The sequence below is a fragment of the Clarias gariepinus genome, chromosome 5 (genome assembly GCF_024256425.1).
Source record: "Clarias gariepinus isolate MV-2021 ecotype Netherlands chromosome 5, CGAR_prim_01v2, whole genome shotgun sequence".
In the NCBI taxonomy this organism is placed as follows: Eukaryota; Metazoa; Chordata; class Actinopteri; order Siluriformes; family Clariidae; genus Clarias; species Clarias gariepinus.
Window position 1 is genome coordinate 35,229,741 of NC_071104.1, and position 16,377 is coordinate 35,246,117.

Genomic DNA, 16,377 nt, shown 5'->3' on the forward strand with positions numbered 1-16,377 from the left:
TTGACCTTCTTAATCACGTGAACATACAGAGCTTTTACTCACCGCCTACAACATTCCCAGCATGTAAAACTCAGACACTTTTTCCCCTATGATTTAATTTCCTCATTTGACTCATGGGGGCACAAGCTCCAATGTTTACTGTGCAAAAGGTAATATGCTTTTATGGTTATGATTATAATTATCATTATTATACTTTAAAATGAGTTTCAGTTTATATTTTATAACTATTATTCAGATTTTTACAATTATAATAATGAATATGTTATTTGCTATGACTATTTTATTTGTAGTTGATTTCATGCAAATTGTATATATAAACACATACATTATTAAGCTTAAAACAAATACTAACCAAATGTACATAATTAAGTATTATTCTTCTACCTCAAATAGGTTTTAATGGTCCACTACATACAATTTTCCAGATAAATAAGACATATAGGTATAAAAGTACCACCCCATTGGCATGAAATGGTTAAATCCAGTTTAAAGCTCTGCATAAGGTTTACTGTATAAAATGTGAAACTTTTCCAATAAGTATTAAGTATTAAATGCTTCCCCAAAAATCCTCAACCCCTACGTCCACAGCTGAAAAAAGTCGACATCATTAATCCAAGGCAGAAATGAATGGGATACTCAGCCTCTAATAGGCCCTGTAAGAGCACTCTGCACTTTCATAGCTTTCAGACCATATACAGTGGGTACGAAAAGTATTCAGACCTCCCTGAATATTTCATTCTTTGTTTTATTGCAGCCATTTGCTAAAATCATTTAAGTTCATTTCTTTCTTAAATAATGTACACACAGCACCCCATATTGACAGCAAAACATAGAATTGCTGACATTTTTACAGATTTATTAAAAAGAAAAACTGAAAGATTGTTCTACACCTTCATTTGAGTCCAGCTGTGTTTGATTATACTGATTGGACATGATTAGGAAAGCTACACACCTGTCTATATAAGACCTTACAGCTCACAATGCATGTCAGAGCAAATGAAGATTCATGAGGTCAAAGGAACTGCCTGAAGAGCTCAGAGACAGAATCAATGGCAAGGCACAGATCTGGCCAAGGTCACAAAATAATTTCTACTGCACTTAAGGTTCCTTAGAGCACAGTGGCCACCATAATCCTTAAATGGAAGACATTTGGGACAACCAGAACCCTTCCTAGAGCTGGCCGTCCGGCCAAACTGAGCTATCGGTGGAGGAGAGCCTGGGTGAGAAAGGTAAAGAAGAACCCAAAGATCACTGTGTCTGAGCTCCAGAAATGAGAAAGTTGTAGAAAGTCAACCATCACTGCAGCCCTCCACCAGTCGGGGCTTTATGGCAGAGTGGCCCGATGAAAGCCTCTCCTCAGTGCAAGACACATTAAAAACCACCTGAAGGACTCCAAGATGGTGTGAAATAAGATTCTCTGGTCTGATGAGACCAATATAGAACTTTTTGGCCCTTATGATAACTGGTATGTGTGGATAAAACCAGGCGCTGCTTATCATATGTCCAATACAGTCCCAACAGTAAAGCATGGTGGTGGCAGCATCATACTGTGGAGATGTTTTTCAGCTGCAGGGACATGACGACTGGTTGCAATCGAGGGAAAGATGAATGCAGCCAAATACAGGATATCCTGGATGAAAACCTTCTCCAGAGTGCTCAGGACCTCAGACTGGGCTGAATGTTTATCTTCCAACAAGACACTGACCCTAAGGAGACCTAAAAATGGCTGTCCACCAAAGTTTACCATTCAACCTGACATAACTGGAGAGGATCTGCAAGGAGGAATGGCAGAGGATCCCCAAATCCAGGTGTGAAAAACTTGATGCATCTTTCCCAAAAAGACTCATGGCTGTATTAGCTCAAAAGGGGGTTTCTACTAAATACTAAGCAAAGGGTCTGAATACTTAGGCCCATGGGATATTTCAGTTTTTACTTTTTTAATAAATCTGCAAAAATGTCAACAATTCTGTGTTTTTCTGTCAATACTGGGTGCTGTGTGTACATTAATTAAGAAAAAATGAACTTAAATGATTTTAGCAAATGGCTCCAATATAACAAAGAGTGAAAAATTTAAGGGGGTCTGAATACTTTGCGTACCCACTGTACCTTACCTTTATAACTTGAAAACTGACCAATCTGGACCTGGGCTTGTTCAAAATGGTTCCTTTTTGCATTTGTGTTTGCATTCTGTAAGTAAACCAGCTGTAAGTATTATGGCCTTTTTAAGAGAGAGAAGCACAAATAATTGCTAGCAAAGTCAAGGGGAATCTTTCAGTGCTAGTCAGCTTGGAGTAAATATTTATGAAAGACACCCTTACTTAGGGGCTGAGGTTGCTGAAAAAAAGCAGAGTAATCCAGGGATGTGGCAAAGCAGCTGTGGGGACTCTGTGAGCTGTCACGTACAGGCTTACAAAACAGACAGGATAAAATCATGAGAATGGAAAAAGCACTGCAGGAAATATGGACCTGGGGAAAATCCGTCAGCTGGAAAGAAATATGTTGCATGTGTTTTATGAAAAGCTAGACTGAACACTTGTATAAATACGAATGCTTACCTCCTTTTGTTTTTAAGAACTGCTTCTGTAATCATAGAGTCTGTCCTCATCTTAGAATTCACAAAACCTGAACATCATTTCAACACAAACTTACCATGTGTTTGTCTTTACTTTTCTATATCTGCATACTGTGATAATTTATCATTTCACTAACCGCTCTCATACAGAAGTGGAAGGGTTGCCATTTCGATTCAGGTTTCTACAGTATAAAGAGTTTCTCCTTATGCAATCACAGGCTAATCTAAAGTTACCTCTGACTTAATAACTGGATCTGCATTTTTGTAAAGCTACTGTGTGATTAGGTCTACTCTTAAAAACAGGTAGTAAATTTAATCAAACAGAATAGAATAGGATAGAATAGAGGGGGGATTCATTAAAAAGCAGATAGCTCTTAAGTCGTCGTTTAAAGATTGACAGAAACTCAGCTACGCGGACTTCTAGAAGAAGCCGAGCAGCGCTGGAGGTTCGGAGGGAACGTGATGCAGCGTATTAGCACTGTCGCCTAACTAACATCTGTACCATCTTTGTTTAAAGGGCAACAGTGCAGGTTCTGTAAATATTAATACCAACCGGTGAATCCTACAATGATACTGTCCGACACAGTCACATGGCTTAAATTCAGCCTCAACAAAAGGAAGATGGGATCAAACACCATAATATGATTAAGCACCTATCGTGTAAACAATTTTACAACCAACAAATTCCACAACGTTCTCAAATAATAAGGGATATTGTTTGTATACATGTTTCTTCAACAGAAAACGAACCTTGCTAATTGCCTTATGTCTATGCTTTGTTTTCCCTGAAGGTAGACCCTTACTGTGCTGGGGAACATTCATTCTTGACATACTTAGGCCTGAACTAATATACTAGTGATAATAAGCTTTCTCGGAGCATATAAACAAATGTCGGTGTCTCAAGCATGAAGTATAAACAGCTTGGAGAGAGAGAGAAATTTTGTTAATATGGGATGAGCAAACTCCATGCTGCAGACTGTCTATACTTTCTTGGAAAACAAATGTTTGGACATCACCCAGAGTCCCATACATGATGCGGCTGCAAATGAGAATATGAGAGTAGTCTAGAGCATTTCAGACAAGTGTGTTTGTGCAGATGGATTGCATTGTGTTTTAGCTTTTGGAGTTCGCTCATGGGTAAAAATACCAAAGGTATAATTTTCATCAGACAAATGCGAGACCTGAAAGTGAATGTGTGTGTCTTTTCAGCGACTGACTTTTTAACATTCATTTGAATGATAAAACTGGGAAACAACATGTAATTATGTTGGACTTCTGAAAAACTTGAGGCATTGTGATCACAACCAGAAAAGCAGCAAAATTGCCACAGATGGTAGAGGAATAACCACTTTGAATATCTATGGTGAGCTTTAATCTTCATTCTGGTGTTTATTTAGAAAATCTGTAATGATACCATAGACTACATGTTATCTTGACTCTGTGTTTAAATAACTATAATTTATTTAAGGAAAAAGGGCACTAAATGCGCTGGTTATAGGGCAGCCAGACCATTACCACTGTGCACTACAATAGACTGAGACTTGTCATCATCTTCATTACTTTCTCTAAATTTTCTCCATTTTTTCCCCTTTAAAATTATCAGACCTCGAAATTGGACCCCAAACTCTATCATCTTTTCACTGAATTTTACCCGGTCACAGTTCAGCTTGCCTTGAAAACTGTCTGGATCCAGATGGTTCTGTGTGTCTTTCAGCCAGTAAAGTGTGCCTCTAATGAGCACGGTCACCACATGTGCTTTATTTCAGAGCAAAGGCTCTCGTGTTTATCACAAATTAAAGGCGTAGCAGATTCTACACTGATTCCTCTCAGAGTAAAGTAAAGCCGGCAGAAGTGGGATGGGGAGGTGGGATAGTGGGAAAAAAAAGTCTGTTGGCTAACTTGTAAAAGAACTTCTGCCTTCAGGGAGTCCCAGATTGCATTCAGGGAGGCTAAAGGCATGCAGGGTGTTGACACTGCTAAGTCTACTGTATATAACCTAGAATACAGTATATTGTACAGTAGATGTGTATCAGGCTGGGATATCCAAGGTTTTCTGTTTTTTTTGTGTGTATGTTATTAAATATATATATTATTGAGACAAAAACTCTATTTTGCTTCTGTTTGCCAAAATCCATCTACAGTGATATTTGACAAGACGTACCTGGCCACAATAGATATGCATTACAGTATGTTTTTGTTTAAGCAAACAAGGTAATACAGGGTTCCAGGGAGGAACAACAGGAAAAAAAAAAACTCTATTGTTAGAAAATTGAGAGTTTAAATCCAGATGGTCTATATGTATGGATAGGAGAAGAAAAAGGCATATTTAAAACCAAGGGTCTTTTCTCGTTCTTATAAATTAATCCCAATTAGGTCTAGGTGGTGTAGTGGTTAGCAATGTCGCCTTGCACCTCCAGGGTCAGGGTTCGATTCCCGTCTCTGTGAGCATAGAGTTTGCATGTTCTCCCCGTGCTTGGTGGGTTTCCTCCGGGTATTCTGGTTTCCTCCCACAGTCCAAAGATTAGGCTTTGCCTGGTACAAAAATAAAATAACTATAGCTTTTATGACAACTGTATGGGTGGGTGGGGGGGGGCATACACAGTATGCAATTTTGTTGCATAAAGTGATTTCAAATTAGACAATTTCAGTGACAGATCTATTTCAAAGTGTCAAACTACTTGCTTTCTGCTATGCATCAGTTTTGCAAGCCAGTTAACTAGAATAGCTAGTGGAAACTGAGATAAGTAGGCATGTTCCAACTAACCGCCAGCAACCCTTATATACCCATTTTTGAACTATCTAAAGTTTAGATGAATTCAGCCCCTGCCAAGATGGTGACACCTACAGTAGCGCTCCCAGAGTTGAGCTTTAAAACCGCTCTTCAGAAAACCTGTGGGTGATGTTACAGAGGGTTTGTCCAGCTTTTTAGTACAGTCTATGATTAAAACTTGTCTCTAGTTATAAAAGTGTGGTATTACCTGATTGTCATTTCAAAAGATACTAATACCGACATGTGTTGGCATTAGTAGGCATTAATTTACCCTGTGACATTTTAACATTGTAATATGAGCTAGTGCATGTTATGGATGGCTAGAAGTGGCTGGTTGTTAAAGATTTCAAATAAATAAAATGGAAAGAACATATAGTACAGAAAACGCAGAAAAAAAGTAATACAATAAGCCAAGTAACATGGGAATAGTGTGTGTGTGTGAGCATGGTACTTTGAAAAGTCAGTACAGAACTTGTTAACTTTTTCCAGGCTTTGATTTTCTTTCCACTGTGTTAGCCACAGAGCTACCTACCACCTGGCATGCTTTAAAACACATTTTGTCATAATAAAAATACTTTTTTTTTTTTTTTAAGCAATACGGTGTTAAGTTTTATATTTTTATGTTTTAAATAGTAATTTGCAATTTGTATGTAGCCTTGGTTATATCTGGGTACTTTTTTGCAAATACAATTTATCCTGAAAAAAAGAGTCCTGATGTAGACATCTGAAAATCGAGAAAAATGACTGTCCCAGAAACGGTAATCATGTCTATATTCATTTAGTATTGCTGCTACACGTCTACGTTTATTCTGAGTCCAAACCAGAGGAACATTGTGAGGTTTCTTCGACCTCAAAGCTGTCCAATCTTTATGTCTTAACCAGCACTTTAACCTTGGAGAAACCAGTCTGAGTTGACCAAGTGGATGGAGGTTTTTGGTATAATTATAGGTTTTTACCACTTAGAAGTGCTGCGCTGGGAGAGTAAATTACTGAGTATCTCATTAATGCCAGTCTCGTCTCTAATACAAAAGGAATTTACTGGAAATAGGGAACATAAAGAGTTTTGTAAGTCAAGAACAAGTTTGAACTTTAACCGTTTCACAGTGTAGGAAAACCTGTACATGTTTAAATAGAAAACCCTTCCTGGATTCCTGCTAGTTTAAATTGTTATGGTATATAAACATCGAGCTGTAATGTTCAGCTTAAGAAAAAAAATCCCCAGAAGGCTTCTAAGGATTCTAGTTTTATTCAATAGCTTTACGACTCATATGCTTTTAGCTGCTGAGGCGACACTCTGGATTCTCCTCTCTTCCTATCCTTCTTATATTCTAAAGTTTAAAGTTCTTTAGAGCAATCCCATAGAGAAATTATTTCATTTTAACTGTAATTACAACTGGTTGCACCTCTCTGAACACATTATGGAATCATGTCCTACCTTAAATATTTTACCCATGCAGCAGAAAATTTCCTTTACAAACCGAACAGTGGTGTTCAAGGCCAGTGGTTTTCATTACGGGGAGCCCTAGGGGTCTGTCAAACATAACCAAGGGTTCCTTGTTTTTATTTTAATACTTTATATTTTAGAGTGTGTTACAGTGGTGGAAATCACAATCTACTATTTATTATGTTTGTAATAGTTGTCATACCAATGTAATTGGACACTTGAACCGAAAATGTAAAAAAATAAAATAAAATCAATTATGGCTCAGTGCTTGGTACCAATTAAGTCGAAAAAATATATTTGAATGAATGGATTAGTTTCATAAAACAAAATCTGTACTAACAAGGTTCATGGAGTTTCTTTTATGGTTAGAGTTATACCTGGTCATAAAAAATTATAACCCCAGTTTTATCAAATTTCCAAATGCTGTGTTAAAAAAAAAAATTCCATCTTTTTTTTTTTTTCAAAAGAAGACACTCTTAGATAAAATGTTTCACAATATGTTGTTTTTCTGATCATTTATTTGTTTATTTTGAATAAGTAAGGGTTCCTAGAATACTAAACTGATTCTTTAGCCTCTATTATAAAAAAATTAAAAAAAATAAAAAGTCCTGGTACATCCGGAACATATGTATAATAGAAATTCTGTTTGGCCGGTGTAGCAGGCGTCCCATAAATGTATAACAGTTTACAGCGCCATCACTGACGTTTATGTCCTTTATGAGGTAATAATATATCTGACGAAACATAGGAGCAGCATGAGGAGCGGCAGCGAGTTGACCGCACACTTCATTCTGAGCCCTGGGTGCTCTCTAGACTATGAGGCACAAGTGGTCTTCTGGCCAAACTGGGACTAAACTTATTTATTTATTTATGTGCACAGTTTAATAAGAAATCTTTCTTCAGTACGGTTTTGCGTAGTTCTTCGGGAGTAACAAATGGAAGAAAGGCTTTGTTACTGTACCTGTGTTGAATATTTTATTAAGAAACTCAGGTGTTTATCAAAAGGTTAACAAATGAGTTGAAGTAGCCATTTTTGCTCCAAGAGCATTGTACAGTGACAATACCCATGCTCCCTGTTTCCTAACAAGCTGGGAAATGTGAATATATATGTGTGTGTGTGTAGGATTTACCAGTGCCCTTTTTAACCACTGCATAATGCAATCAAAAATAATGTTAAACATCTGCTATAGCGTTGACAAAAAAAGAAAAGAAATGCAAGCTCAGTGAGCATGAAATGTGCTTCTACTACTCTCAGAAACATGTCTATAGCTGTAGCTGGAAAATCAAAATCTATTAAATGAGTCACTGTTTCCATAGGGTCATTTTCTAAACCTTTATAAAATGGGGCCAAAGAAAAATCCCTGAGCACAGTACATAAGCATTCTCATCCTAGATGGGAAAAACACATAATGCAATACTTTTGTTCCCCCTAGCTTTCTGCAACTGTGTAAAAACTTTTACCGTTCACTCCCTAGGTCCTGCATGTTTTGATGGAACTGCATGGGGCTGAAATAGCACTAGATTGTGTTATCTTCGGAAACTAGAGTGTGGGATTTTACACATCAAAATAAATCTGGTCCAAAGTGTAATCCTATTGTGCACTGCCTATTCTAAATTTACTTTGTTCGAACCACAAAGTTTTTTTTTTTTTTTTTTTTTTTTACACAGTCTCTGCCAAAGAATTGGGACCAAGCATCACTCTGTGAAATAAATAGCTTAAACAGCAACTTTGCATTTCTTCTGATTTCCAGGAGAAGCAAGTGATGGTTTCATTTCTTTAGATTGGACTCAAGCCCTGGACTAACACAGGACTAATTCTGAGCAGAAGCAACAGCTAAATGGGCATATCAGCGAGCTGGAAAATCTGCATCAGGAGAAACACTTAAAGGGGTCGCGAGCCCACAGCCGTCGGTGCCTTCAGACACGTCGGTTAAAAATGCAGGGTCTGCAATGAATTATAGTGGGGGAGAGGGAGATTTCTCAGAAGCCCACTGGTGTGGTTTTCAGAACTGGCTTGTGAACTGCACTTCCCTCCATATAAATTTCTAATGTTCCTCAAAGCCATCTCAGAAAGCACCCTATAGTGAGGCAAGATGTTCCAAATTTTTCGTTGTTGTCTACATGTCTGCTTGGTTTTTAAATTGTGGCTTATATTTTAACCCTACACGTATTTTACATTCTGATTACAAAGCATCATTGATTTTTTTGTATTTTTTTATTGCTCATTAGGTGAAGAATCTCATTTAATAACTTACAAGTCACCTTAAGAGAAAAAAACTTAAAAAATAAAAATATTTGTGGAAATTCTGGCATTTTTGCACATTTTATATTGAAATAAACTTAATCTGTGTTTTTAAACACACATTAAAAAAAAAAAAAGTTTTTTTTCCCTAAATGGATAAAGCTTGATCAATGACCACAATGATCAAGCATACTACCTTAAAATACCTTCATCAGCCCATCAGAAGACAGGAAATGATAATAGACTATCATTTATGAGTCTTTAACCTGGTCTTTCTGAATTTTAATGGGAAAAAAAGGAAAAAATGATTAAGATATATAACCACTGAGTCACACATGTAAACACTATTAAATATATAAACGTTAGGATAAGTTCCTAGCAGTTTTGTGTATTTGTGTGCGCGTTCTTCCTGTGTAGTTCTTTCGGACCATATGGTCCTCCTCAGTTCTAACAGATCTCCCTCTGGAACTTGGCATGACTCATGCTTGCAACATCCCAACCCCCTTCAGGGCATACAGGAATTTAAGTAAGAGTCCACCACCTTCACACGTGCAAATCAGCAAAGCAGCCGTTTCCTGTATCTTCACTCAGGCCCCCCCCTCCCCCCCTGCACCGGTTGTCTCTTCCCCAAAATCACTTTAATGTGGTTTAAAAAGTACATGCAGCAACATGAGTTTTATAACCGTTTGATCTAGTTCCCAGAGTGACTGAGAAATATGCTTTTCTTATCAGAGGTGCATGTTGAGCAGGAATCTGTGTAAAAGGCCCAGAGGATTTAAAAAACGTGCTCCGTTTGGTCGAAAAGTGTTAGTAGGGATATGAATGCAACCCTGCTACACTGACAGCAAGAATGTGATCATACCAAAAGCGTAACTGTACACTCACGTCCTACATCTTCCTTTGAAGTTGCTGTACTTTTTCCACAAGTGTTCTTGGAAGCAATTATCCAGTCCCGCTTTCTGTCAGCCAGTGAGCATGGAGGTACAGATCAGATAAACGTGGTAAAGGTACCAGGAAAGGTGAAACAGGAAGCTCATGGATGCCACCTGCTGTTGAGGGATTAGCCGTGGTCATGTTAGCTTTTCAATCATTTTAACATGGCTGACATGTTTATATAGGGCAAATATGAACTATTCATTGTAACATATTTGAATTCAGCAGAAATGTGTTTCTATTACACATTTCTGCTATGATTTTAGAGTAACTCCGTCTGCAGAATTGTCTATCTTTGAACTCTTGAAAAAAGGGGTCACTTTAATCATGATCTTATGAATCATCTTCAGTCTAGACAAAAAAAAAAAGTTGAGCACATCTGTCCATTGCTGTTTACCAGACAACCTTTTTTTTCCCCCAGTAACTGCTTTTTCTCACTTTTTCTCACACCGGTTTGGCTTTAATCAGACCCCACAGAAATAACACATGTCTGTCTGTTTGTCAGACTGGTCTATACACTTTAAAGGCTAAAGACAATCTGCTGACCTCAGACGTTCATTCCTCTTCTGCAGGAGATGACCTCAACTGCTATGAGGACGGACAGGTCTACACCAACCGAGACGTGTGGAAACCTGAGCCGTGCCGGATCTGTGTGTGTGACAGTGGCACCATCCTGTGTGATGAGGTGCAGTGTGATGAGGTGTCCAACTGTGAGAAGGTCATCATTCCTGAAGGTGAATGCTGCCCAGTATGCCAGAGCACCTACCCGGACAGAGATGGAGGCGGTGGCGGTGGCGGTGGAGGTGGCGGCGGCGGCGGCGGCGGTAACAGGATGCATATTATTATAATGTTAAACTTTAAAGTAGTAATGAGAAAATCATGTATCTATCACAGGTCTGAAAGTGGGGACCACTAGATGTATGAGGCTTATTAATTAATTTATTAATTTATGCTTTTTCACAGTGGTTGAAAATACAAATAATTATTGAATAAAGTTATTATAGTTAATATCGAGTTTTTGAGAAAGTGAGAACCCCTGGTCTACCATGTTTCTCATCTATGACCATAGCTGAATATGATTAGATTAATGAACATGGTGAATTAACCTTTTTGTGTTATGTTTTCATTTTCAGATAGAATCTATAAGGTAAGTGTTTTTCCTGTTTTTTTTTCCCCCCAAGTATCTTACCATACCTTGCAGTCAGATTTTGCACAGCAAAGTCCTTCTGTCCTGTTTTGCATGTTAACTGAGACACCTCTGTGATCATCTTCATTTCAGGGTCAGAAAGGTGAACCTGGAGATGTGCCAAGAGTATGTATGATTTAGATTAATATCTCGCATTAACTGCATGTATAAGCTCAGGTGTTGTGACATCACAAATCATATTATAATAATTATAAACAACAACATAAAAATGTTTGTGATGTCTTACAGATAACAGGACTTCCAGGACGACCAGGACCAATGGTATGCTTGGAACTGGACTCATTTATTTATCAAAACTTTTACCAATATTCAACAACAAATTCCTGGCTTCAGATCTTTAGTGCTTTGTAACACCAGATGGCAGTAGAGCATATCTTATTTTCTTCAAAACAAATTAATTAGTTTACCCTTTTGCAAATGATTTGGGCCGTTTTTGAATCATACCAGGCACAGCAGCACATAGCAGCCGATTTCTTTTTTAAACATGGATTTCCATCCCTGATATGTCATTAACAGGGACCACCAGGTGCTCCAGGATTCAGGGGAGATCAGGGACCCAAAGGAAGACGTGTAAGAAACATCTGAACCTTTTTTACATTAAGCTATGCCATAACCAATATGGACATGTAAATAGAAAAAAATAATTAAATAAAACATTTCTCGGTTGTAGGGTGCAAAAGGTCCACCCGGATATGATGGAGAGCCTGGCGTTCCTGGACAGCCAGGAGAAGCTGGACCACCAGGCCATCCTCCTGGAGTGAGTACTACAGTACATATGTGGACGTTTATTAATAAGGTCTTTGGGGAAAATGTGTTTTCATTAATAGCTGAAAAAATTATGGGAAATTTCTGGCAATGCTTTTAACAGCTTTAAATAAAGCCCATCTGCTCATTTGAGAAAATACAGCAAATGTAATAAGATGAGAGGTGTTCAAGTCAAACCGGGACTTGTGATGCAGTTTCTTGTAAATATATATGCAAAGCAGAATGACAATTACAGTGATAAGACTCTTACCTGCAGTAATGACGTTTATGGTGCAAACGTATTAAATAAGGCCGAATATCCATGAATTACGATTGCTATTGAATCCATACACATGCAGCGAATGCCTGATCCTTGAAAATTGACAGATAACTTATCGGTAACTTGCGGAAGAGACGCATCTGTCTGTGGGAAATGTACACCACTTGCACATTACAGGAACTCGACTATAAGTTATTGTCACATCCTCTGTACATTCCATGGCATTTTCACATCCTTGGTTATTAAAGGAGTTCTTGGGAGGCCAGCGTTTTAGATGTGAAGCAGGCAGTCTGATCATGAAAAAAAAGTCTCATCAACTTTTTATCTTGATGATGCCCAAGCTCTGATAAAACACTGGGATAAGTGCATTAGTGTAACAGGGGATTATGTAGAGAAATAAAGGGACTTTCTTTTAACTCTCAAAACTGTGTTTTTATTTTGCACAATTAAAAGTTTGACTTGAGCCTCCCTCCTTTACTGATCAGATTGCACTTACTGTAGCAGACTAGTTCAATTAGTTACAGAAGGTCTGATTAATGTTCTCGTCTCTCACTGTAATGTCACAGGCATTGTAAATAATTTATTAAATCTTCATTTAAATAGACCTTTAAATATATCAAGTAGTACATTTACCGAAACTTTAACGTAAAGATGTTTTCTATTGTAATTATTGTTGCTGCATATTTTTTGCACCGACTCCCTCATAAAATTCAACTACATTACTTGACTGCATGCAGAGAAAATAACTTCCATCTAATTTCCTGCATTTGTTTTTTGTCTGCTTCTTTGGTCATTTGTTTGTTTATTTATTCAGGGCCAGCTGTCCTCTCAGATGGCAGAAGGATTCGGAGGTGATAAAGCAGCAGGCCAGTATGCCATGATTCCTGGACAAAGGGTATAAAGCAGTGATTTAAACTGCATTTTTACACCATTAAACAAGTAAACAAGTATTAAACACCATTTTTGGAGATTAATTTAATCTAAACTGTCTGATTTGACCTTGGCATCTTGAGAAATATTACTTATTCTATTTTGTCCAAAGGACCAGTCAGATCTGATCAGGCCTTGTTCAGTAGCTGACATTTTTGAGCAAACCCAAGTTGTCTAAGTAAATAGCTTTGTTTCTTAATTGATATGTTTTTAGGGGGAGGCAGGTACAAGAGGGCCACCTGGGCCCAACGGTCTACCAGTAAGTTACAAAACAACAAAACGAGTAGAATTGATAATGTACCAAAAATCAGTAGTTAATAAGGTTTACACAGTTTACAACCTCTAATAACTCAACTTCTCCTTGTGCTCTTGTTTAGGGCCCTCCGGGACCTCAGGGAGCCCCTGGTGAAGCTGGAGACCATGGACAACTGGTAAAAACATTCAATCAGAGATGGGCAGTTGCTTCTGTTCACATTTATATTGTGTTTCAGGTTGTGTCAACAACAAGGCCATTAAAAAGAAACATTGAAATTAAATGACATTAAATGCAATGTAATCTAAATTACTCAAAACCGCAAAGCTAAACAGAAAGAAAAAAAAAAACAGATAAAAACACCTTCAGTGAATATTTTCCTTGAATTGCTTAGTGATACCAGGGTGGAAGAAAAGATTGTTGTCTATACTGTAGGTCAGGATTTTCACTCTCCTCCTTGTGGCTACAGGCTTCCATTCCAGCCAAGCAGGAGCTATCTTGGTCTTCAAACACCAATTAGATGTGGATTTTATTTGGTTGTGATAAACCCTGCAGCCACACAAACCTCCTGAGGTTGAGATTGAAGACAACGGCTGCAGAGAACTACATATTTTGGGGGGGTTCTTTACTGAAAAAGATGCAGTTTACAATGAAAATAGCGCTATAGAGTAGGACCAGCTCTGTTGTCCTGTTATCCTGAGTCAATGTTTTTGCTCCTGAATGTAGAGTTTCAAATGCTCCTGAGCCTGATCAATTACACATGATGAAACAATTAAGATGCTTTTTTTTGCGTCGTCTTACAGACAAGTGTGCCTTAGACCAGAATTTAAAAACTGCAGAAATATTTGATCAGATCAAGGCTGTGTTGAAGTCATTAATGTGTTGGTAAATGGGCAAACCATATAAATTGCACCAATTCTTCAATAAGAAAAAGTTTGACAGAATGAGAACCGCTATCACACTCTGTGCCATCAATCACTCAGATATAATTAGAGGATATAAAAACAAACTACTTACCATGTGAAGAATGTGCTGGTGAGTCCACCGTTCTCAGAAAGGTTCTTCTTGAATCCTCCTTAGGGACCTCCTGGTCAGAGAGGACCTGAAGGTCCAGCAGGAAAGCCTGGGGACGATGTGAGTAACATAACATTTTTTTTACCTGTATACAGCCATAAGACAAATAATGAATTTATGCATGATATTGCAAGGTAAAAAAATATACATTTGCAAATAAAAATTGTCCTATTTCTTATCTTATCAAGGGCGAAGCAGGAACAGCAGGGAGTGCAGGAGAGACAGGTTTCCCAGGATCGGCTGTACGGTTTATACCATCTACATTTAAGCATTACTATCAGAGCGATCTTTATAACTACATACAGCCACTGACCTTGTTTTATTATCTCTGGGTTTAGGGAGCCAGAGGGTTTCCCGGGACACCAGGTCCTCCAGGTCTGAAGGGTCACAGAGTGAGTAAAATGTTGGAATATCATTAAATCTCCCAAGCCACATGTCTTTCTTTAATCATCACAGATTCTCCAAATAAAAAAAAAATAAATAAAAAACGTTTTGCTTCTGTCAAGTGAGCTTAATGTCCACATAATCTGTCTTAATAACATTCCAGATGACATGGGTGGTCCCATGATTGGAGTGCCGATGCCTAAGTGTGTATATTTATAGATATTAAGTGTCCTGTTTTTACCATTATGGCATCCAAAATAGGAAATAATTTCCTTTCAACAGTTGATATTGAGATGCGTCTGCTACTTTTGCTCTGTAAATCCTTCATAACGGCTCTAATCTAAAGTGCTGTTAATTAATTGGTGATTTCTGATGTAATTGGTTGCTCTAAATGAACTTCTCGTCTTCAGCAAGTTTTGGTCTTGTTTTCCTGTGAAGGTCTTCATGAGAGCCAGTTTCACCATGGTGCTTGATGGGTTTTGGGACACGATACTGTTCTTGCAGGAACTATTCTATAAATGAATCCAAGCGTGTGTAATTATTAGCATGTCCTGCCTATTTACAGGGACACCAAGGTCCAGATGGTCTAAAGGGAGAACGTGGAGCAGTTGGATCAAAGGTATCATGTGTTCATTAAAACTCTTTATTCACCATCACGTCCTAACATGTTGCTGGCGCTTACAGTTTGGCTGAAAGAAAAACATCTTGATTATGTTTGATTATGTTACAGTGTAATAAATTCCAGGATATTTGCTCAACCTCCCTCCGTTAGCATTTCATTTGTTTGTCCCTTAGGGTGAATCTGGCGGAACGGGTCCATTGGGTGCTCCCGGCCCCATGGTAAGCTGAGCTCAACTCAAACTTTCACATAATCTTTTCAGAGATAAAGTGAATGTATTATCAGTGCAGAGCCCAGGGGCTCTTTGAATTCATGAGCAGTTTCAAATGGACAGATTAAGCATGTATTATTTCTTCGATGCAGGGTCCAAGAGGAATGCCAGGAGAGAGAGGACGCCCAGGGCCGAGTGGTACACCTGTGAGTATAATGAGGAGAAGTGTTTAAAACATATAGAAAAAAAAATGTAATCACATCCTGTCATGATGATCTTTTGCTAATATGTATTATTATTATTATTATTATTATTATTATTATTATTATTAACACATCCCATTGATACTTTTACACAATGGAATCAATGGAATCATAACTCATGGCTAGCGATATGTTGCAACTATGTTAATATTAACACAGATCTTTGTCATGTAGTAATAAAAACAATGAAATCATAACTCAAGGCAAGCAATTTTTGGCATCTTATGGTGTTTGCATTTTCATAAGCATCATACCTTTTCATAAAAAAAAAATAAAATAAACTTGTTAGTAACGTAAAACTGTACATGTTTAGACAATACATATTAGTCATAATATTACTTCATTTATTTTACACTTTAGGGTATGCGTGGTGCTCAAGGAAATGTTGGGAAACCAGGTCCAGTGGTAAGACAATGTGAATTAAGTAATAAATTAGTTATAACCAAAATCA

General features: G+C 37.8%; 1 protein-coding gene across 2 annotated transcripts in view; it reads left to right on the top strand.

Moving 5' to 3' along the window:
* Positions 1-16,377, top strand: part of col5a2a (collagen, type V, alpha 2a) — a 40,304-nt gene that overhangs the window by 10,026 nt on the left and 13,901 nt on the right. The window contains exons 2-17 of one of the 2 annotated variants that reach the window (XM_053496814.1): positions 10,534-10,785; positions 11,095-11,108; positions 11,241-11,273; positions 11,397-11,429; positions 11,685-11,738; positions 11,839-11,925; positions 13,007-13,087; positions 13,337-13,381; positions 13,500-13,553; positions 14,456-14,509; positions 14,638-14,691; positions 14,788-14,841; positions 15,399-15,452; positions 15,629-15,673; positions 15,816-15,869; positions 16,287-16,331. In XM_053496814.1, coding sequence (XP_053352789.1) covers positions 10,534-10,785; positions 11,095-11,108; positions 11,241-11,273; positions 11,397-11,429; positions 11,685-11,738; positions 11,839-11,925; positions 13,007-13,087; positions 13,337-13,381; positions 13,500-13,553; positions 14,456-14,509; positions 14,638-14,691; positions 14,788-14,841; positions 15,399-15,452; positions 15,629-15,673; positions 15,816-15,869; positions 16,287-16,331 — 1,013 coding nt within the window. The remainder of the gene's footprint in view (positions 1-10,533; positions 10,786-11,094; positions 11,109-11,240; positions 11,274-11,396; positions 11,430-11,684; positions 11,739-11,838; positions 11,926-13,006; positions 13,088-13,336; positions 13,382-13,499; positions 13,554-14,455; positions 14,510-14,637; positions 14,692-14,787; positions 14,842-15,398; positions 15,453-15,628; positions 15,674-15,815; positions 15,870-16,286; positions 16,332-16,377) is intronic. The other variant, XM_053496815.1, reaches the window with a different exon arrangement.